We start from the raw sequence: 22,875 nt of genomic DNA on the forward strand, positions 1-22,875 counted from the left end.
AAACCGATGACGATGACGCATCTCGCGATTTGGAAAATCGATGAAACTGTGCCACCGACCCTACCGCTACGACGTTGTTGTTGCCGCGACGGATGATTCGTTTCGTCGGAGCGTTGCCCGTTTCCACCAAACTGTCCGAATATCCGGCAGCATTTTGAACGATTTGCGGTTCGCAGTTGCACCAAGTCCGGGATCTATTCTTGAACGGGATGTATTTATAACTAACCTTACCTTTCCCGGTCCCAACCAGTACGTGCCTACGCTCGACGAATGGCATCGCGACCATCTCAACCTCTTTCCAAATCTACGCGCTATCGACCGGCCGGCCGGCCGGCCTCTGCCTCTTTGTAACGTGTAACACGTTTCGTTCCACCTCCCCTCCCCCCCATTAGCTTCTTGGCCTTTGGAAAAATGCGAATTCTCATTTCCATCCGCATCATTTATACATCATTAATCCCGACCTATTTCTGTCCTCCCTCTGTCAAAGTGGGAGGAACGATCTCTGTGTGTGTGTGTGTGTGTATGTGTGTGTGTCTGTGTTTTGAATGTGCGCGTGTGTGTTGAGTATGTTTTGTGTGTGTTTTTAGTGTGTTTTTAGTGTGTGTGTGTGTGTGTGTGTGTGTGTGTGTGTGTGTGTGTGTGTGTGTGTGTGTGTGTGTGTGTGTGTGTGTGTGTGTGTGTGTTTTGAATGTGTGCGCGTGTGTGTTGAATGTGTTTTGTGTGTCGAGTGTGTTGAGTGTGTTTTTAGTGTGTTTTCGGTGTGTGTGTGTGTTTTGAATGTGTGCGCGTATGTGTTGAGTGTGTGTTGAGTGTGTGTTGAGTGTTTTGTGTTTTGTGTGTGTGTTTTGTGTGTGTGTGTGTGTGTGTGTGTGTGTGTGTGTGTGTGTGTGTGTGTGTGTGTGTGTGTGTGTGTATGTCGCTCTCGGTCTCTCTCTCTCTCTCTCTCTCTCTCTCTCCTATTCTCGAAAAGTTCAATTAAAAGGAAACAAATTTCGGCCATCCCCGATGGAAAACGGACGAATCAGTTGTTCAGGATTCGGGAAAACGAATAAACGTGTACGAGGAAACGTGTTCGCCTCGTTTCATGAAAGTAAAATCGCCTTCTATATCCCGAAGCAAAATCGCGAAACAAACGGAACCGTCTGCCAACGATTCCCGGGGATAATCTCGGGAAAGCGGGATAAATAACCAGACGGCTCGTAGACCGAACAGTTTAGTCGTTTATATTTGGATACCGATGCGATCCCCTTTTGCGTTTCCCATCTTCCTCGATAGATCCTTCCCCCCGCCCTCCCCCCACCGAATTTGAAAAAGGTACGCGTCGCGCCAATCATCTTTCCTCTTTGGAAATTTTTACGGAAACGAATCGATTCCGCGCGTAAAATTCAAATTTTACGCGAGCTTTTCGGGAGGGAAGGGAAGGGAAGGGAAGGGGGTGGAATGGGAGTGGATTTCACAACGCACCAATTTCCCATTCCCATGTCACGCGGATGGGCCCCGCGCGTCACACGATACTCTTCCTTGTTTTGACTGATACACGCGGTTCACTGGCTCGTAGCGGCGAAGAAAAACGGGCTATCGGAACGTGGGACGTGGTTGCGTGTAGCGGGGGAAGGGGCGAGAAGGAACCGTTTCCCCGTGGGACCGGTTCGAAGAGGTTTTTTTTTTTAACACGACGGAGCGTTCGAAAAAGTTCAAACGAAAAAGTTGGCTATGTATTGGATATTTCTCGAATCCCGTCCTATTTTCGGTTTCAACCTTTCTTTCCCCTCCTCCTCTCTGAAAGCGTGCAAAATACGCGAAAACAATCGGAGGGTCGGCCGAAGTCGGCGAGCCGGCCTCTCATCGGGATCGAAACAGCGCGGGTCGAATTATACGTCGTTTAATTAGCATGATCATAAAAGAAACGGAAGGGAAAGGAAGAGTTTGCCGAAAAATCGATAAAGCTCTATTTACGTAGTATTCGTAATTCCTTTTCGAAAGGAGAGAACGGAGGAAAATGCTAAACTTGTCGTTTTTGTTTACCTAATACACATATACAGTGTATATATATATATATATATATATACACACACACTAATGTATTGCGAGTTAGAAACGTTGTAGCCACTGTATAGGTAATAAAGTTGGGAATTCGTTATCGCTTTTATTGTTCTCCGCTCCGCTTTTAACGCTGCCCCTCCTCCTCGTTAAAACCGTACGCCTTTGATATGCGGCGCCCGATGTCCAGCGAGCATTAAGTGACTTACGACGTTTTCACCGTGGCCTGACGGAAATAGTAGCGTTATGGCGAGCACGAGCAACAAGAAAACGAGGAGGAGAGGTGGAGGGGAGAGAGGGAAGGGAATATATGGAAAAGGACAGTCGCGTTAAAAAAGAAGACGAGCCGTGAGAACGAAAGGGAAACGAACGAATGCCAGTTTTGGTCGGTCTAAAAAAGAAGAAGGAGGAGGAGGATGGAGAGAAATGTTCGTTTTCTAGGGATAAAGGACAGGTGCATACCTCCTTCTCTATTTTGGCGCGCACGGCGGGGAATGTTTTGTCCAATCTCGTGCGTATAAAATCGCGACATTCCATCGCTCCTCTCCTCTCGAATCGCTCCTTTTGGTCCCCGTTTAGCTCGTTCCCTTGTTGGCGCGAGTCGAGCTTCGCCTCTCTCGCCTTTCCTTCCTTCCTTCCTTCCTTCCTTCCTTCCTTCCTTTCCATCCGATCTCGCGCCCACAATTGCATAACATTTCGTTTCGTATCCACGGGAGCGAAAACCGTCTTGAGCTCGTTTCGCTTATCTTTATGGCCGAGGAGCGGAGGTCGACGCAGAGTGGCGGGGGAAACTTTCGGTTGGAAATGGTCGGTCGAAAAAGCGATGTTCCCTCGAGTAACAATAATAAATTCCTTGCTAGCTATTGGTCCAATTTAGCCACGGTGACGAGACACGTAACTAGAACGCGAGAAGAATGCCAATATCTGGCGAAAAAACTCGAAGAATTCGGGAACGTGGAATTCTTGGCGCCGTCGGGTTGGTCGAGGGGAGGGGAGCGTCACGCGGCCTCGCTGCATCCTTTCCGTTTCGTTTCTCTTTCTCTTTCCCGTCCTTCTTTTTTCTATAACCATCTCGTAATAATTTTAGATACGCCCGATGCTCGAACGCGTATCCTCGATCGCGCGCGTACGATTATTCCCTTTTTTATTTCCCCGGAGAAAAGTGGACGAAAATTTTATGAAATTGTCGCGATTAAAAATTTTCTAACGCTTTCTAAAGACGACACGTTCCAATTTCTCTCGAATTTTTCTCAATCCTCCCCGAATTCCTTTCCGCGACATTCCGAACGAAAGGGAATTTCTCCTTTCGAACGATATCGTTACAACGCCACTTATTTACGAAGCCCACGGAACGGGGAGAGAGGAGAGCAGCGTTGAACGCTGGGAAGGGAAAAAAAGCAGGAGAGAATCGTGACGTACGCACGTGCGCGCGCGTTCTTCAAACGAACGAGTTTCAGATTTATCGATGCATTAGCGTTTCTCCTTCGACAAAGCGTTTGTCCTACCGCGATTTATCTCGACACCTCTTTGACTCTCTCTCTCCCCCCTCTCGATACTCACCCAGGGCTCGTTGTTTCCTCGCTAAACATAGCAATCTCCCTTGCATATCGAACTGGAATTCGACAAAAGTATATGTTGTACGCTCGAAAGAGGAAGCAACGATAATATTATAATAATCGCGGGGATCATCCTCGAAACAATTTGCACAATTCTACGAATAATGGTGAAACGGGAAGTGGATTACGAGATCCGCTGGATTTCGAAGAACGCGTTAATTCGATCGTCAGACCTCGAGCTCCATTAACGGATATAAGAGAGACGAAAGCTCTCTCGGGTATTAAACAAATGTTTCCTATTAAACCTAGACGACGCCTGTCCGCAGGAGCGATTAGGCGGCGCGTTCGTGTGATTCCATATGGAGTGGGGAGCGGTTTGGGGGCGACGGCGAGTGACGTCGTCCCGTGAAGGGTACCGGAAAAGCCTGAAGCCCCGTGAATCATGGTGGCCACGCGAAAACGCCATAAAAATAATACGGCTGTGTCACGATAGCGGCACACGGGATGACTCATCTCCTCCCGCACGCACGATCTTACTTTCGAAGATTCGATCGATATCGTCTGTACCATTGGACGGAAGGGTGACTCCGTTTCCTCCGCAACAGGGGTGCGCACCCTTAGCCAAAATAACTGTGCTCTTCTTCAATATTTTCACGCATGAAATATCGATCTTTCTCGTCTCGGAGAAAAATTCGATTCGATGAAAGGATTAATATTCTTTATTTATTTTATCTTAAAATGGATAATATTACACGGTTGAAGATTTTCGAAAATCGCATCGATGGAAATGTTCGCGTACGACATAAATAGGATTCTGGTAGGAAAGATACAGGTTATGCATAAATATTAATGGGCGGGGAGCGAGCAACAACGTGCCGCGCTCGGATTGATATCGATCGGTCTCGATTCTCGTTAGTCATCGCGGTTTGTTGTCGCGTCGGACGAGTTCATACAATAACACGGTAAGTATAAATGAGTCATAACCGATAACCGGAACTGCTTCAAAGGCGTGGCGAGTAAAGATGGAAGACTCGCCGTTTCTCATCGCAATTTATTTATTAATATATATATATATATATATATATATATATATATATATATATATTAGGTCTACTGGAAAGTTCTGTCCATTTTTGGAATAAAACAAAATACAAATTTTTTCTTACCGCCAATTAACTTTATTGAATAATATATAATTGCCATTATTATTAACGATCTGTTGCCAGCGTGAGGGCAATTTGTATATTCCATTTTCGAAAAATGTTTCATCTTTTGATGCGAAAAATTGAACCAGTGCTCGTTCGACATCTTCTTCATTTTTGAATTTTTTGCCCGTCAAAAAATTTGTAAGGATAAAAACAAGTGATAATCGGAGGGTGCTATGTCCGGGGAATATGGCGGGTGCGACGGAATTTCCCAGCCTACTTCTGCAATTTTTTGACGAGTCCCTAAAGCAGCGTGTGGCCTGGCGTTATCGTGGTGCAGTATCGTGTCCTTCCTATTCAACATTGCCGGCCTCTTTTTTTCGACCGCTGTCTTTAAATTATCCAGTTGCTGACAATACTTCTCCGAATTGAGCTTTTCGTTCGGTTTTAAAAGCTCGTAATGTATATTGGTCCTCGAATGTGCCATCATATACGCAACATTCTCTTATTCAGAGTCAAATTTGGTTCAGAGGTGGAAGGGCTAGGTTTTCCGGGTTCACGATATGCCCTTTTCCTTACCCATGTTGTTGCACGTAATCCACTTTTCATCCCCAGTTATCGTCCGGTTCGAAAAGGGCTCGATTTTGTTCCGAGCAAGCGGAGATGTGCATACGACAACTCGATCGTCCAAATTTTTCCGACTTAATTCACGCGGCATCCATCTTGAATACTTCCACACCAATCCTATCTTCCGAATATGGTCAGAAATGGTTCGTTGAGCTGAATTAAGCCTTTCCGCGATCTCCGATGTTGTCGGAAAAGGATCTTGCTCCAACATTGCCTTAACAACATCGTCGTCGATCAAAGATGGTCGCCCAAGAACGTGGCTTATCGGAAAGGTGGAAATCACCCGTTTCAAATTTTTCGTACCATCTTCCGCATGTCGTATCAGAAACTGTACCTTCACCAAACACTTTCGATAAATTTCTACATGCTTCCGTAGCATTTCTTCCTCGTTGAAATTCGTATAAAATACAGTGGCGTAAATGAACTTTATCAGTCGCCATGGGTATACTATCGTTTCACACTTAAGACTAATGTGAATCAATTTTATTATAGTTTATTTGCTACGTCAGTATGTATACATTAAGCGATAAAAATATAGAGCCAAACAATAAATAAATGTGCTTACGTGGCGAAAATGATGTCATAGATTCGGACACAACTTTCCGGTAGACTCCTAATATATATGTATATATATATATATATATATATATATATATATATTTATATATATATATGTACATATAACGGATACGAAATTGCGAAAATAGGTTAGCGCAAAATACACCGATTTTCGAAATCGAAAAGATCAAAATTAGTTCTCGAGGCCTCTCCTCTTCGACTCGAGGCGTCCAGAGTATCGCCGGAAGTATCGTATTCAAGGCCCGCATGCCACGATATTATTATTTATCTCGGGATAGTAAATCAAGGATGAGCGTCGTCGTAAACTCAATTGAAAAATATGGAAAAAAAGTTATACACAAGTCTCCCCCCTCTCCCGATTTTCACGATAAATTTTTATTCGGTTCGAAGAGGAGAGGAGCCATCTATAAATTACTCGACAATTACCACTCTTCCATAATTCTATTATTTATGGGCCGCAAGTGGCGAGAGGTTGACTCCAGGTCCACCCAAGGGACCGAGATATCGATCCATCTTTTCTCCTCGTGTTCGATTAATGTCGAAACCGAAGAGATTCGCCCCTCTTCGAAAAGGGCGACCGTTTAACGGCAGCTGGGACAAAATTTTCATCCACGATTTCGAGATCTAGATTCGTGAGATAAGGAGCACGTGACTCGAGATTATTTTCTCTTCGTTGCTAATCGAATTACGAACGATTGATAGAAAAGAAAAGGAGGAAAAAGAGCAGAGGAAAATAGCGACAAAGTGGTGGGATTGTCGAGGGGGGCAAAAAAAAGCGAGGCGAGGAATAAATACAGGGGGAGAAGTTGGCTCGACAACAGGGCGACAGCAGCGCTCGAGCATGCAGCACCGACCGCGCTCAATTGTAGCCAACCGAGTGGATAAACTTCGACTGGATTCTCCTCGAAGCGAAAACCCGATCCGTTTACACGGCACATTTTATTACACCGATCCTCCACGAAAACGTGCCCCCCCTTTTTTCGACAAAATCGCGAAATTCTCGTAGGTCGAGGATTCGTGTGGGCGGGAAGAGAGAGAGAGAGAGAGAGAGAGGGTGTAGGTATTCGAGGGATCCGAAAATAGATCCGCCGCGAACCGTGTGCGGCGACATTAGAAACACTGTGCCGTATATCTCTCTCTCTCTCTCGTTCCACCACGCTTTAATTACGAAGAGAGAGAGAGAGAGAGAGAAGCGAGGCGTAAATATACACGATATAAAGCTCCCTTTCACGAATCGATCCAACGCGTAAATCGTCCGATTTTTTTCAATCCCGAGAAGAGAGGAATTTATTTTCTTACGGATGTGGAAAACGGGAAGCTTTGAGAATTGATAGCGATCCACCGAACCGGACGAAGGAACCCTCGTCCAAAGATTCCGCCCCTCGTCGATGAACAACGTAGGAGGGTTAATCGCCCTTACTGTTACCCACCGAGCAAAACTCTCTGCTTTCTTCTCCCAAAGTCGAGCGGAGGGAGAGAGAGAGAGGTTCGAAGTGACACGCATCGAAGCGGAACGTTCCCAACCTTTCCACCGTGCAAATAACGCCTCCATGTATGTGTATATTGTACGTGCACCTCGCGTCGAGATATTTTCCGTTGGATGGAAACGACCTTGGAACGAATTAATCGCATCTCTAATAAAAATTTTCGAAACAATTCCAATCGATATCTATTTAACTTCTCCACGATTCTTCAAAAGTTTCGAATCTTTCTCTCGTTGAACCTGTTGGAGAGTTATTTATATATTATATATTATATATTATTTATATATTTATATATTATATATTATTTAACGAGGAGGGTTAAAGCGAGGAATTAGTGAGAGAGAGAGAGAGGGAGGACGGTCCGATTTAGCGCGAGTCATTAGCGCGAGTGCATCCTCGAATACTGGGAGGAAGATATTAGAAAAGGAAGGTGTATGCGTGTCCTCCTCGTGGGTTAAACGGACGTGTGCCGCGCTCGAGCGGGGAGCGCGAGTGGAGGGGGGGGCAGCCAGCACGCGTGTCGTCGGTTTGGTTTTGGTTCTAGTTCCGTGGCAGTCGACGTTGCCGTCGACCACGATTCCCCTGCCTCGGCTCGTGGCCTCGCGCGCGCCTTCGAAAACTATTCTTTCCTTCCTTTTCTCTCCCTCCCCGACTCTACTTTCTTCTCTTTCTTCTTCTTCCCAAGAGAGAGAGAGAGAGAGAGATATCGTTAGCGCGTCGTTTACCGTGTCACGGCGATAATAATCGAGACGCGACTTGCATCGAAAAGTGGAATAAAGTTGGCCGAGCCACCTGATCTAATTTAACGCGGGAAAAAGTAGTCCCAAGAATAACGACTCGTCGTCGAAGAGAAAGGAGGAATCGTTTCGAGCAAGCTGTTTAGCGGGCGAGATCAAAGTTACGGAAGAGAAAGAGAGAGAAGATAAAACGCGAGAGGAATATATCGCATCGAAGAATATTTTGGACAAAGGGATTCGAAAGAAAAGGGAGAGAGAGAGAGAGAGAGAGAAAAAAACGTCGGCTCGTTTCCTTAATCAAAAGATTTCGCCGCTGCCGCTACGCGCCTCGACTAATAACGAGCACGTGTTGCCGAAAAGAAAAAAAAGAAGAAGGGAGAAGGAGTCTGCGGACAATTGGGAAAGGAAGGAACTCGAGGAACGTTGGAGGAGACATTCCGCGTTGGACTCTGTGTACAGTGTTGTCTGTTGCGCAGTTGTACAGTCCGTGTCGCATAGTTCGAATCGTGGAGAATGTGCCCGGCTACGTGGATCCGTTTCCCGCCGATCGAGGGGAGAGGCGAGAATAATCGGTCGTCGAGAAGAAATCGCGGTTGATTCGAATCGAATCGAGGAGGACTCGAGGAGGAGGAGGGGGAGGAGGATCGAATGTCCGTGAGGGTGTCGATCGGCGTGGGTGGTGGGCCGCGCGTCGACTCGAGCAACACCTGATCCTCGGCTCCCGGTTCGAGATGCGGCGCACGTCGGGACACGTGTTTCTGACAAGTTTGCTGATACTGCTTCGCCGAGCGGACGCAGCCACCGAGGATTCGCCCGAATTCTCGAACAAAGGTACGTTCCTCCTACAAACGCCCATAACATCATCCTCCTTCCTTTCAACTGCTTCCAATTCTACCTTCGATTCGTATTCGCCGAGATGGGATCCCTCCTTGAAAATTTCGATCGATGATCGTAACGAGAACGGGTCGAAGAAGAGAAATTTATTTCGAGAATTCGAGACATTGCGGTGACCTCGACCGGGTTTTTCGAAACGAAAAAGTTAAAAAGTTACGAGAGCCTACCACATCGACTGGCGCGAGTTTTTGGCAGCCTGTACGAAATAAAAAGAGGAGCCTCTTTAACGACTTTTTGCTTCCTGCTTCCTATTCTTGCCAGGGAAATTCTATCTCGAAGAAGAAGAAGAAAGGAAGGGAAATCGGCGTTTAAAACGATACGAGGGGATTCTGTGTGTTTGGAGGAACGGGCTCGTTGTATATTTGGGATAGGCTTTACGAAGTTTGATCGTTCGCAACAACGTTCGATTCGAAATCTGTCAAAACAATAGCCTTCCTCTTCTTACGAGGAGGACTGTTTACGAGTGGAATTAAAATTGGTTTTTATCGATGTTGGAAAAATACATTTTTCTTTTTTTTTCTTTTCCTACGTCATAAAGTAGAAACTCGAGGAAGGATAGGAGAGGCGTGATCGATACGCGATGAAACGCAGAAAGCGATCCGCCCCGTCTTATAGATTTATTTTGGTCGGCCGAGCGGGACGTTTGCCCGCGAAGCGAAAGAATTTGCGCCGCGGTTTATTCTCGGCACCGCGCGAAAAAGGCGCCGCTTCGTTTTCATCCCTCCCCCTTTCCATCCGTCATACGGGGCCAATTTTCAAAATTTATGAAAAACAGAGACGATCGAGAGACGGCTCTCGAAAGGAATGCTCTTCGTCTGAGAAGAGAAAGAGAACGTAGACAGAATGGGAGAGAGAGAGAGAGAAAGTAAAGTTGAAAGGAATTCAGGGAGGATCGTTCCACGTGCCTCGAATTTCCGAAATTCGATCCAGAATCGTCCTTGCCACCCATCGTTTCTCTCTTCCCCTCGCGAGGGGGGAGAATATTTAGAGAGGGGAAGCGTAAACAGCAGCCTACGCACGATCCGTCATCCGGAACGAAAGCAACGTATTCCGCGAAAACGAACAGGGAAGCAGGTTCCAAGCCTGTTCCCTAATCGCTGCGCCGTTGAATTTCAAAGAAATATCCGAGGAGAGAGAAGAAGAAAGAAAGAAAGAAAGCCGAGTTTGAATAACAAAAACCGGCCACGTATTCAATTATTACACGCGAAACGCGTTGATTTCAACAGGACTCTTTTCTCAAACGATAAGAAAGAAACGAACTTTACCGTTCGAGAACTTTACGAGGATCCCTTCCCTCCTTTCGGCGAGAGGAGTGGGGGAGCCGTCCGTCCGTGGGATATATATCGCGATAGGTGGCGACAGTTGGAATTTTATCGAGCGAGGCAACTTCTTCTCGGGGAAGCAACAGGTGTCAGGGAATGCGGTATTACGCGAGAGCGGGCCGAGGTTAGATCGAAGGTTAGATCGAGACGGGATCGGTGCGACGTCGAGTGTTATACGAGGCGCGTATCGGGAGACAAAAGACAGGAAGCGAGGGGGGAGTCGAGGCGCCGATGAAAACTCTACTAAATTAATTCCGGTCGGCGCGAAGAAGGAGGAGGAGGAGGGGGAAGGAGAGGCTGTAACGCGACTCGATGGAGCCTCGCCTCGGTCGGTATATAATAGCCTCGTAAATTAGCCCGATGGAAGTTTCTCGATCGGCTCGCGCGAAAGAAGGAGTCGTTTCGTAAGAAACGCACGGCCGAATCGGGTAAATGAAGGGAGGAGGAGGAGGTGGGTCGAAAATGGAGAATGGAAATGACGAGAATAGGCGAGGCGGCGGAAGCGGCGGTTTCCTGACACGATACAAAAATAACGGGGATCGCCCCTTCGAAGCATTATTTACATAACGATACTCTCTCTCTCTCTCTCTCTCTCCTCCTTTCCTCGAATCTTCTTTCCAGGACGAGTATCGGAATTCTATTTCGGTCGAAATCGGTCGCGTCCTTGCTCCAATCATCGCCTCCTCTTCCCCCTCTCCTCTCGTGTTAACTCGCTCGAGTCACGAGACCCGTCGCGTGGAGAGGCGACGTTCGACGTTCGGCCAAACGTTTTACGGCGGATTCGCCTCTCGAAAAATGTTTATCGAGGATGAAAGGTGGAAAAGTGTGGAGAAGGGGAAGGATCCCGCGTTCGAAGGGGGAATGCGGAATCCGAATTCGATGCATCATCGCTCGTGATATTCCGTGCGCGAATTTAAACTTAGAATCGTAGGGAATCGTTACGAGGAGGTGACTCCACCCACCGGGAGAAAATAGAAACGATATAAAGCGAGCGCGCACGTGCGGCGTTAACGTACATCGCGGTATGCCATTGATAACTTTGTCTCCGTTGGCACGCGTTATCTCACCCTCCCCCTTCATCTCGATTAGCGGAGAAAAATAATAATCGTCGTGAATATTATTGCGGGAATTAAATTAAGATTGAATCAAATTAAATTAAATCTCGTCTCTCGAGAGCGAACGATTAATTAGAGAGCGTCTTATATATTTCAATCGCGTCGATTTCTATTTCGATTTCGAATCGTTTTCAGGAAACGGTTCCGTTTCCGAGAATAGACAAAAACGTGGAATTCTAATTCGTAACGAGCACAATAGGCGGCCGAAAACGATCGAGGAAACGAACGAATTTTAAAATTATTATTTATCCAAATTTTAAAATTGATTTAAATTTAAAAAATATTTTATAAAAATCTTTTAATATAAAAAACAATTAAAATTGAAATATAAAAAAATAATAGTTAATAAATAAATAAATTCTAACTTTAACTTAGATTAAAAAAAAAACTATATATTTCTTTATTTATATAGTTTAAAAAAAACATTATATTTTCAATATAGAAATAATTAAATTTAATTTATAAATAACAAAATAAATATTTCCAATTATTTATTTTAATATATAAGAAATATTAATAAATAAACTTATACTTTCGCCGTACTTTCCTCCCCCTCTCCTCCTCTCCTCCTCTCCTCTTCTCGCCAGAAGAAAATTGTTGCTAACCGTTGTTCTAACCTAACCGTTTCTCTTATTCTTTCGTGCCCCTCTTTTTAAGGGTCTACGACTTTCGCTCTTACAGCGCCGCTCAGATTGGTGTGGGCCAGCAGGGGGGAGGACGTGGAATTGCCCTGCGACATCACTCCACCGACCCCCGACGACTCCGTCAACATGGTTCTCTGGTTCAAAGACACGGCCGGGATACCTCTTTACAGGTAACGATCTTCCATCTCCCTTATCCGCTTTACGCGGAGAAGGATTTAATATCCGTGATGAGATGCCATTGTTCTGAGATCGCATCTCGAAATATCTCGGGTCAAGCCCCCGAAATAGGGTGCCGCCTATTATCATCCTCTTCTCCCCGCCGCGGTTTCTCGCAAGATTCACACGAACCCCTCCCCTCTCCTCCTTATCGATTAAAATTATCCGTCCCCCTCTCCTCGTCGCGAGCAACGATGGATAAATTGATGATGAATAAATAATTTATTCCCTGAACGAGAGTTGTAAGTTTACTTCTGAAACGGGAGCAGGCATTAATGGCGAAAGATGTTCTTGGAAAAAAAAAAAAGAAGAAGAAAAAGAAATAGGAACACGTGGCCTGGGGAAAAATTATAGGAGAACCTTGTTACGTATAGACCAGTTCGTGTTACCATTTCGAGGAAGATAAAACAGGGTTTAAAAAACGGAAAGAAACAAGTGGGTTCCAAGATTTTACGAGTTTCCTGTCTTTTTTTCCTTCCCTGGCCGCGAGACGAGTTCGAAGGAAGAAGCGGGGGAAGGGAAATCGATCGATTCTTTCCCCCCCTCTCCTGTTGCGGAGAGATTTCCACCTCAACATTGCGTAACGGTCAACTCGTTTTCGAATCTAAATCCGCCGAGCGCGCGCTTGCCAACTATCCTTTTTTCCCACCGCAAATAGACGCGCGTGCTATAGAGTTAGTCATTAGAACTAGTGGCAGAGGGAGGAGGGGGGAGGGTCCAGGGTCCGGTGTTTACCACCTCCTTTTAAACTCCCGGAAACGTCAACCCGCCGCTCGATCGTTGACTCGCCGAGAAGAACACGGCTCGAGCCAAGAATTTCGGCCCGGCGAATTTCGGGCCAGGATATTCCCCAGGTGGTAACCGGGTAACCTAGCTTTCTTTGATCTTGAGAACGCGAAAGAGAAATTTCTAAATTTCATATTTTTTTTTTTTTTTTTTTTTTTTTTTGGTTCGTGTCGAAGATAGATATATTCGAAATACGAAGGTATTTGAATTGACACGTCGATGTTTTCGAAAAAAAAGTTTTTAAAAATTTTTCTGCGCAGCTTGGACGCGAGAAGCAGGGATCTCGCTTCCGCCATTCACTGGGCGGTCAGCGACGATCTTGGGAAGAGGACCTACTTTCAAATCGGCAACGGGCATCAGGCGAGGTTGAAGGTGACCAAGGTCACGTACAGGGACCAGGGGATCTTCAGGTGCAGGGTGGATTTCGTAAATTCTCCGACGAGAAACTTTCGCGTGAATCTGACCCTCGTCGGTGAGTGCGAGTTTTGAATCCATCCTTTGTTTTTTAACGACGGCTAATAATTCCCATTTGCAGAGGAGCCATCCAGGCCTATGATATACGATGCTCAGGGGCGAGAGGTGACAGGGGTGGGCGGACCATTCTTGGAAGGTTACAACCTCGCGTTGATCTGCCAGGTGTCCGGAGGTTAGAACTCTTCCCATCTCGCTCGCGCGACGCCGCTCTAATCGCGTCTCGTCTCTCTCTCTCTCTCTCTCAGGAAGGCCGAAGCCTACGGTCACGTGGTGGATGGACGGGGAAATATTGGACGGCGTGGACGACACGCCGCACATCGGCTCGCCGAGCAAATTCACGGAGAATCAACTTTTCATAGCGAACGTGACGAGATCGTTGTGGGGAAAGAAGCTGGAGTGCAGGGCACAATCGCCACCGATGTCCTCTCCGATCGTTCGCGAAGTCCCTCTGGACATTTACCGTAACTATCCTTCTCTTTATTTGTGTATCGAGTTACGTCCTTTCGTCCTTTCAAACAATCTCCCCTTTCCCCTCCTCGAACGAATGTAACAACACTCGTCGAAACGTTTCGAAGAAATCCATCCATCGCGAATAGCCGCGCACACACACACATATACGCGCGCATACACGTGCGCGCCTAACACATAGGACGGGAACAAAATAGAACGGGTAATGTTGCGTGCCTGTCAAGGCCGCTTTTTTCAATCTCACCACGTGCGCCAACAGCGATAATCGTCGCTGTGGAACGACTCTCCTCCTTCCTCGCGCCTCCCCTCCCCTACGTTTTTTTTCGTTCCGCTCGTGTGTCGATATAATACTTTGCACAGCGGCGTGTATAACGCATCGGCGAAAAACCGCAGGAACGCGTGCGGCTTCTTAAACGTAACTTCTTGCGTAAGCCGATCGTATTTCTCGCGGGGTGCAAATTCTTTTCTTTTTTTTTTTTTTTTTTTTTTTATTTTATCGTGGCGCACGGGAACGGCTTCTTCCTTCCCGAAAGAAAACACTTTCGACCGGACATCCTGCGCGGCAAGAAATATATATATATATATATATAACATTGGCTTCTTATTCATCCGAATGTCCTGCGACTAGTGTCGCAGGAGAAGAAAGAAGTTTAAATATAGTTCGTGGGTTAGCGAGCCACGGCGGAAGCGAGATGAATTCCAACGATTTCGCGCGGTCCTCTCTCCTTGACTCCTTTGACGGCCGTGTTTCGTGGAATCGCCGTTCCAAAGCGTAAAAATACGCGGGTTCGGGTGTGGGACACGTGGGGCTCCCCCGACCGGTTATTTTCGAGCCCCGGCTTTTGGATCTCTTCGCAATTTTTCGCAGCCCCCCCCCCCCCCCCCCCGTCCCTCCTGAATCCTTGAGAGGAGAATAATCGGAGGAATAAGGTTTTTAACGGAAACGAATTACGTTAATCGGATTCTTTTTCAGTGAAACCGGCCCTCGTCAAGATCGTTCTGGCCGAGGAACAGATCTACGCGAATCGGCCGATCACGGCGCGTTGCGAGACATGGGGGAGCTCGCCCGCGGCGAGGGTGGTGTGGAGGCTGGGCAGACAGGTGATAGGCGACTCGAACGTGTCCACCACCCAGAGAAGCAATTCCACGGTCAGCAAACTGCCTCTGATCCTTAACAAAGACGACAATGGGAGGAGATTAACTTGCAGGGCCGAGAATCCGAGATTTCCCGGCGGGGTCCTCGAGCAGACCGAGATCGTGGACGTCGCCTGTGAGTCAATTTTCGGGACACGCAATATCCTCTCTCTCACTTTTCTTACATTAATTTTTTTTAATTTATCGATTCAGACAGCCCGGTCGTGTCGATCGATCTAGCAACCGGCTACGTCCTGGACACGCTCAGGGAAGGAGACGATCTGAAATTTGTGTGCGACGTGGACAGCAATCCTCCACCAACCAGAATCGTTTGGTATCACAAGGTAAGGAGGAGGGGAGGGGAGAGATCGAGTTTCTGCCTCAGTCGGTAACACGAGACACCAACGAGCGGGATTCGAACGTTGCAGGATAATCGATTGGAGCACGATGTGGCCGACGGAACGTTGATAGCCTCGAACACGTTGACGTTGAGGGTGCTCACTCTGGCCCACGCAGGCGAGTACTCGTGCGAGGCGATCAATTCCGTGGGTGGGGGTCGCAGCCCGCCGATCTTGGTCCGCATGAAATGCAAGTGTCTTCGAGAATTCGTTTCTCTCTCGATTATTGTTGTTATTGTTATTATTATTATTTCTTTGGATTCCAGATGCCCCGAGATGCAGGGCGGGCTACGAGAGGCGCGAGGTCACAGCCGGCCGTTACGAAACGGTGTCGCTGCGTTGCGAGGTCGACTCGGTTCCCAGGGACGGCGTCAGGTTCTCGTGGACGTACAACGGGACGCTTGGTGACGTGTTGCCAATGCCAAACTCGAAAGCTCGGAACAACGGGCTCGTTAGCGTTCTCGAGTACACTCCCACCGTTGACACCGACTTCGGAACTCTCGCGTGCTGGGCGAGCAACAGCGTCGGAAGACAAAGGGCGCCTTGTATATTCAACATCGTGGCTGGAAGTACGTGTCCTTGATAATTCCAAACTAACTCTTTTCCTTAACGGACTTTTTTTTTTTAGCGAGATCCGTCTTTTCGACGGGTATATTAAAACGTTTATTTATATATATATTTTCCGTATATATATTTGGTAGATTTAACACTAGATTTTTTTTTTAGCGAGATCTTTTCGACGGGTGTATTAGAATGTTTATTTAAAATCTATTGTCTTCGATACATTTTTTTATATATTTTTCGTATATATATATTTGTTAGATTTAACACTAGATTTACGGACATTGACTTTTTTTTACCGAAATCCGTCTTTTTGGGTATATTAAAATTTTTATTTGAAATTCTATTGCCTTCATTTTTTACATGTAAACTCTATCTTGGATGTATATTTTGCGTACATATACTTGTTAGATTTAACACTAGATTTATGGATTTTTTTTTTAGTGAGATCTTTTCGACGGGTATATTAGAATGTTTATTTAAAATCTGTTGTCTTCGATACATTTTTTTACACGTAAACTCTATCTTGGATGGAGTATATATTTTTCGTGTATATAGATTTGTTAGATTTAACACTAAATTTAGGGATTTTTTTTTTTAATGAGATCCGTCTTTTCGACGATATATTAAAATGTTTATTTAAAATTTTTATTTAAAATCTATCGTCTTCAATTTTTATTTTATATATTTTCCGTGTATATATATTTGTTAGATTTAACACTAAATTTACGGACATTGACTTTTTTTTTTACCGAAATTCGTCTTTTTGGATATGTTAAAATTTTTATTTAAAATTTTTATTTAAAATCTATTCATTTTTTACATGTAAACTCTATCTTGGATATATATTTTCCGTACATATACTTGTTAGATTTAACACTAGATTATGGACTATATACTTTTTTTTTTTTACCGAAATTATTCGTCTTTTTGGCGGGTACATTAAAATTTTTATTTAAAATCCGTTATCTTCGATACATTTTTTTACACGTAAACTCTATCTTGGATGGATATTTTTCGTATATATATATATATATATATTTGTTAGATTTAACATTACATTTACGGACATTGACTATATACCTTTTTTTTTATCCGTCATTTTGGCGGGTATATTAAAATGTTTATTTAAAATTTTTATTTAAAATCTATTGTCTTCAATAAAAATCAAATTTAAAGTTTTAGAGTTTATATTTAGAGTTTACACGTAAACTTTATCTTGGATGTATACTTTCCGTATATATACTTGTTATATTTAACATTAAATTTACGGACTTTTTTTTTAATGAGATCCGTCTTTTCGACGAGTATATTAAAATGTTTATTTAAAATTTTTATTTAAAATCTATCGTCTTCAATTTTTATTTTATATACTTTCCGTATATATATTTGTTAAATTTAACTAGATTTACGGATATTTATTATATACCTTTTTTTTATCTTTTCGACAGGTATATTAAAATTTTTATTTAAAATCTTGTCTTCAATACATTTTTTAAACTCTATCTTGGATGTGTACTTTCCGTATATGTACTTGTTATTCAATTTAATAGATTTAATATGAGATTAGATCCTCCAGACAATTATTCTGCTATTGAAAAAGAAAATTCTTTCGAATTTTGTTTGTATAATAATTCAGGCATCGATGGCTGCTAAAACTTTAAAAATGATTATAAAACACGTGAAGGGGTCATTTATGGGAGTATTTTCTGCATTATCAACATCTTTTATTTCACTTTCGCTTCCAATATCTGAAATAATATGTATTGCCATAATTTTCATTCCCACTATCGTTAGAATCTCTTTAATTTCATATATATTCAAATTTTTCCTTGCTTTAGTAAAATCCGATCCAGATTGGTCTTCATTTATTCTCTTTATTATTCTTGTCCATAATAATATAAATGCAAAAACAAATATTTCTTTGAATAGATTTTGAATAGATCAAATTTTCACTTGCAATAAAATTTTTCCTAAATTTCCAAATAGCATCTGTTTTTTTTTTCTTACAAAACTATTGAAATTATCTCTCACGTAAATCTATTTATTATTATAAAATAATAAAACAGTCATCATTCGTTTGGTATTGCTGCTTCTTATTCATTTTCGTCCATTTCGCAACAATTGATCTACATAAATTAACCCCCCAAATTGACGAATTTTCATAAAAATAAGTTTACACAACATTTAGAAATATTTGATATCTTTATATCATAAAACAATTTTCCTTCAATCTTCCGTCTTCGCTTCGAAACGAATCGATTATACAAATCATTTCCTCTCCTTGGAATTATTATACAAAAAGGAAAAAAAAAAAAAAGAGGAAAATTCAAAAGCAAAAATTTCCGCGAAAAGAACGCATTTCCGGAAATTATTATTCTCAATTTTCTTTCTCTCCGAGCTTTACAACAAACGCGCGTTGTAAATTCGCAGGGCCACCGCAGCCGCCATCCGACTGCTCGCTCAACAACGAGACCACCCCCCTCCTCCAAGTGAATTGCGTCCCAGGCGCGGACGGTGGCATGCCGCAGTACTTTTTGCTCGAGGTCCGGGGGGCGCCGAGGAGGGATCCCGTCCAAGCCACCGCTTATTCGCCGACGCTCCACGCGCCGCAGAGCGACCAGGGGACGGTGGGGGGCGAGGCGCCTCCCATATACCAAGAGCGGAATCCAAGCCCGAGTTTCCAGATACGGGGCCTCGATCCGGGCTTCGATTACACGTTTTACGTGTACGCGGTGAACGGGCAGGGGAGGAGCGAGCCGGTCCTCCTCGAGAACGTGAGGGTCGGCGAGGTGATGGGCGAGGGGAGGGTGGAGAGGAACGGCCTGTTCCTCGAGGATCTGAAGAGGGCGCTGCCCAACAGCAGCCCCGAGAACGTGATCATCGTGGTCGCGTTGACAGGTACAGGTAGATCGAATAACCACTCGAGATTTCTTAATATATTGAATATATCGAAGAATTATATTGATATTTAAAAGTATCATCCGTTAGAGATAAGAGTTAATCGAAGTAAAAAGAGAGATTCGATTCTTTAACGGAGAAGTTATTTTAATGGATCTTTAAGGTGCGGTTGCTTTGATCTTGATCGGGATCGGCGTGATCATCGGGCTGGCCGTCTGCAGGAGAAGGAGCGCACTACCCGTGAAAGATGGGCCGGACGATTTCACCATCCCCACCTACGTCTCCGCTCAAAGGGTCGAGCCGAGGATCAGATACTCGGGCGACGGCAGGCGAGTGTCCCAGAGAGCGAGTTTGTACATGGAGGAGAATCGAAACGGTAAACCTCTCTCTCTAACGCACGAAACGTGAAAAATTATTCGAGAGAAAAATCCATCGCTTGCTTTTCCAGAGCCTGACCTGCTGCAGAGGGTCGAGATCGACGTACACGATTAACGTTTATTATTATTATTATTATTATTATTATTTCTCCTTGTACAGATAGAAGTAAGAAGCGAAAGGAAGGGAAGAGAAGGGGTATATGGGATATGCATGTCGTGTGCGTGTCGTATGACACGTTGTTATACGCTTTCCGCGACGTGATGTGTATATATCAGGTGTCTATTTCCCTTAGGATAAGTTAATTTAAGTTTGGTTAAGATAATGTTTCCAACAATTCCTGTACCTGTTGTTTTTCGATTTCTAACGTTTAAAAACGATGACGAGCTCTGGACTGGTTGTGTTACACTTTTTTTTTCTTTTTTTCTTTTCGCGTAATTCACGTGCCTTTTCTTTTTGGACGAAGAAAGTATTATACGTACAATCGCGTACAGCTCGGTCGATAAACTGTCCTTCTCGCGTTAAATAATAGTTTTAACTTAAGCTTGGCCGCTTCGCGTATTATGTGTACAAACACACTTGTCCTTTCGACCAATGATCTCACGTACCTCGGACACGTGGAACGTACGTACTTCTTCTGTATGTGTATTCACCTAGCAACCGAAACGCTTATCTTAATTGTGTAAATAGCGCATAAGAAAAAGAAAGAGAGAAAAGTGGGAAAAAGAGAGATAGCGACGTTGTATTTACTTATATTATAGGAAATAAATTTTTAATACCTAGATACCTGTTCTTTTCGACGCTATACTGCAGAAGGACAAATTGTATTTAAACAGACCAATTTGACCATCCATACTGAATCCATACTGAAAAATATAACGCGTGTGTCGCTTCGTAAAACAATTTTCCAAAAGATCGTAACTTTTGCGATCCCCTCGACACATTCGAAACGCACAGAGAGAAGAGATCGCGAGGAGGAACAACAAGAACCTTATTCAAATTATACGATATTTATTCCGGGATCACTTGAGGAAACTTGGATTCCTCGTTAAATAAAACGAGCTGCGTTGTTTGCCGCAATTCTCGGTGGCTGTAAATACACGATTCGAGTTTCCAGGGATATTATCTTGAAGGCGTTGGCAGGCGAACGATCTAAACGTCCGTTACGCGTAGCGTTGCGATTAGCTTGTTTCGATTTTGTTTCGATCTCGAGGCGGTAGATATTTTTATGGATGAAAAATTGGGGGGGGATATCCGATTCGTTGGGATCGATGTCGATTACGCTTTGACGAAAGGATGGATGGAATATTCGATCGCGTTTATACGTTATTTACGTGCAATCCGGCATAAATGTAGCGCGCTAATAACTATCACAACCGAATTACGAGCGAAATTACGCGCGTAATCTGAAACTCCTCTTACACGTTACGCGTTACATAAACGGGAGAGTGGATACGAGAAAGAAAAAAAAAAAAAAGGAGATTAGATTTGGCGCGGCGAGACGGAATTTTTGAAAGGCTCGATCGCGAAACACTTTTTGCGCGAGAGAGAACAAAGTGCAAAGTGTTTTGCCCGCGACTGTACGCGCCAGATACGCGCGTAAAGTGAATGAGCGATGTAAAATTTACAATTTATAATGGACGCGAATACATCGGCACGATCCCAATTATCCGACAACACACGGTTACAACGCCGGCCGTTATCTATTCATATCGAGCGTAACTGGGATCCAATTATAAGCGAATTTATTAATTTATCGCAAACGCGAAATGCGAGGCATCGTTTCATCGTTCGTTTCGACGAGTCCAAGGATCGATCGATCCGAATGAACGATGGAGGAAGAAGAAGAAAAAAAGGTGGATCGCGATGATTCCGAACGGCCGCTACTTTATATTCGACGCGTTTCCACAAGCGGCGGAGCGAGCGACATGGACGAGTGGCGGTCGATTGCTCGAAACTTCATCAACGTCGCGATAATCGTGTCGTCGATTGCGTCGACAGATATTCTATTTTCGCTGAATTAGTTTGCCACAGCGCCGACAACCAATCGCACCGAAAAATTCAATTATCATTACCGACGGTTCCCCCCGCTCGATCGGTAATCGGTTTACAGATTTGCTCGTCGCGTTAAACCGTAACCGTCAATTGCCCTCTCTCTTTCTCTTTCTCTCCATTTATCCTCGCAAAGAGAAGGAAGAAAAGTGGGAGGAAAATTCTTCTTCGATCGAAACGAAGCGTGTACGACCCGATCGAAACGAATTAAAAGGGGAATATGGGATGTGGATAAATAGCGACAGAGTGGGAGGGAGGGAAGAGACGAGTCGTTAGGGGACAAGAGAGGCTTTGCCGCGTCCGGTCAAAGCGTAAGCGAATGCGGCGTGCATTCGCTTGTATAATGAAGATGCGAGCGTTGGAAGCGTTGAATGCGGTTGCGTGCGCGGCGCGGGGCTAGGAAACGGCAGCGGCGTGTCGGGCAGGATAATTAGGTTATACTTTGTAGAAGGGCCAACCTCGGTATTATCGTTATCGTCATGGGAAACGACGCTCGGCCGGAACGCCGCGAGGTATTCGTGTTATTTTCAACCGAGCCACCTCCCCTCCCCCCCTCTCGCGTTAAATCCGACTCGCTCCGCAATAAACGCTCCTCCCTCGAACGAACTCCTTCGACTCGCGTCCAAATACGATTTTTCAATTTTCCCTCTTCTCGTTTTCGAGCTTTCTATTCTACCACGATTTGACCTACGGGGTCCGCGTTTCTCTTCGCGCGTAAACACAACGGTTGGAAAGGAGGAGGAGGGGGAGTGAAAAATTTGTCCCAGCGACGACGAAACTTGGTAGAGGGCGAGAAGAAACGTTACTTCTCTCCAGAAGTTAATTTACTCCGGTTTCTGACGGTTCTTAAAGTTGAATGAATTTAATTAAACGGAAGGATGGAGAGTCGAGGCGTGGAAAATACCGCGCAGTATTCGACATTACCGACGCGACGTGGAAACGGCATTTAGATGCTCCGCGATCTTTCGGCCGATTATTCATCGGGGAATTGTCATCGGCGAGGAAAGTGGAGGGGGAAACGGAGGATCGGTGAAAACACAGCGTTGAACGCAGTTAACCAACAGGTTCGACGAGCTAGGCGTCGCCGCGCAAATAAAGGTGGAAGGGAGGGGAAAACTTTGGAAGGATTTACGGGCGGTGGCCGGGCGATTTACTTACCGGCAGGGCTATTTTTATTTTAATTTATCGACCGAACGACACGATAATTTAAATATTATAGTTTGTTGTTGGTCAACCGGGCTAGTTGCAACGATAACACGGGCTATTAATTATTCCGTTATCGTTGTATATATATACAATTAGATGGTTAATTTACACAGGGGTGATGCACACTTCCGTTAAATAATTCATAGTAATTTCTCGAATGA

The 22,875-nt window shown here is 44.6% G+C and overlaps 1 protein-coding gene across 4 annotated transcripts; it reads left to right on the forward strand.

The window, feature by feature from the left end:
* The first annotated feature begins 7,952 nt into the window (after window positions 1-7,952).
* LOC552513 (neural cell adhesion molecule 2) lies at window positions 7,953-20,921 on the forward strand. Of its 4 annotated transcripts, none has more exons than XM_026440798.1 (12): window positions 7,953-8,999; window positions 12,157-12,313; window positions 13,406-13,617; window positions 13,681-13,791; window positions 13,865-14,080; window positions 15,061-15,357; window positions 15,435-15,565; window positions 15,650-15,809; window positions 15,886-16,188; window positions 18,614-19,087; window positions 19,245-19,457; window positions 19,530-20,921. In XM_026440798.1, the coding sequence occupies exons 1-12, from the start codon at window positions 8,900-8,902 to the stop codon at window positions 19,571-19,573; spliced, it is 2,418 nt and encodes an 805-aa protein (XP_026296583.1). In that variant the 5' UTR covers window positions 7,953-8,899; the 3' UTR covers window positions 19,574-20,921. The 4 variants fall into 4 exon arrangements, with proteins under 4 accessions (XP_026296583.1, XP_026296584.1, XP_026296585.1 ...); XM_026440799.1 differs by having other exon boundaries at window positions 7,955-8,999; window positions 18,614-19,081; XM_026440800.1 differs by having other exon boundaries at window positions 7,955-8,999; window positions 12,181-12,313.
* The last annotated feature ends 1,954 nt before the right edge of the window (window positions 20,922-22,875 follow it).

Source organism: Apis mellifera, linkage group LG5 (assembly GCF_003254395.2).
Source record: "Apis mellifera strain DH4 linkage group LG5, Amel_HAv3.1, whole genome shotgun sequence".
Taxonomy (NCBI): domain Eukaryota; kingdom Metazoa; phylum Arthropoda; class Insecta; order Hymenoptera; family Apidae; genus Apis; species Apis mellifera.

Excerpts from the sequence above, each read along its gene's own strand:
- LOC552513 (XM_026440798.1), top strand. The coding sequence starts at position 8,900 with ATGCGGCGCACGTCGGGACACGTGTTTCTGACAAGTTTGCTGATACTG. Across the intron at positions 9,000-12,156 it reads GCCCGAATTCTCGAACAAAG|GGTCTACGACTTTCGCTCTT; the intron begins GTACGTTCCTCC and ends CCTCTTTTTAAG. Across the intron at positions 16,189-18,613 it reads ATTCAACATCGTGGCTGGAA|GGCCACCGCAGCCGCCATCC; the intron begins GTACGTGTCCTT and ends GTAAATTCGCAG.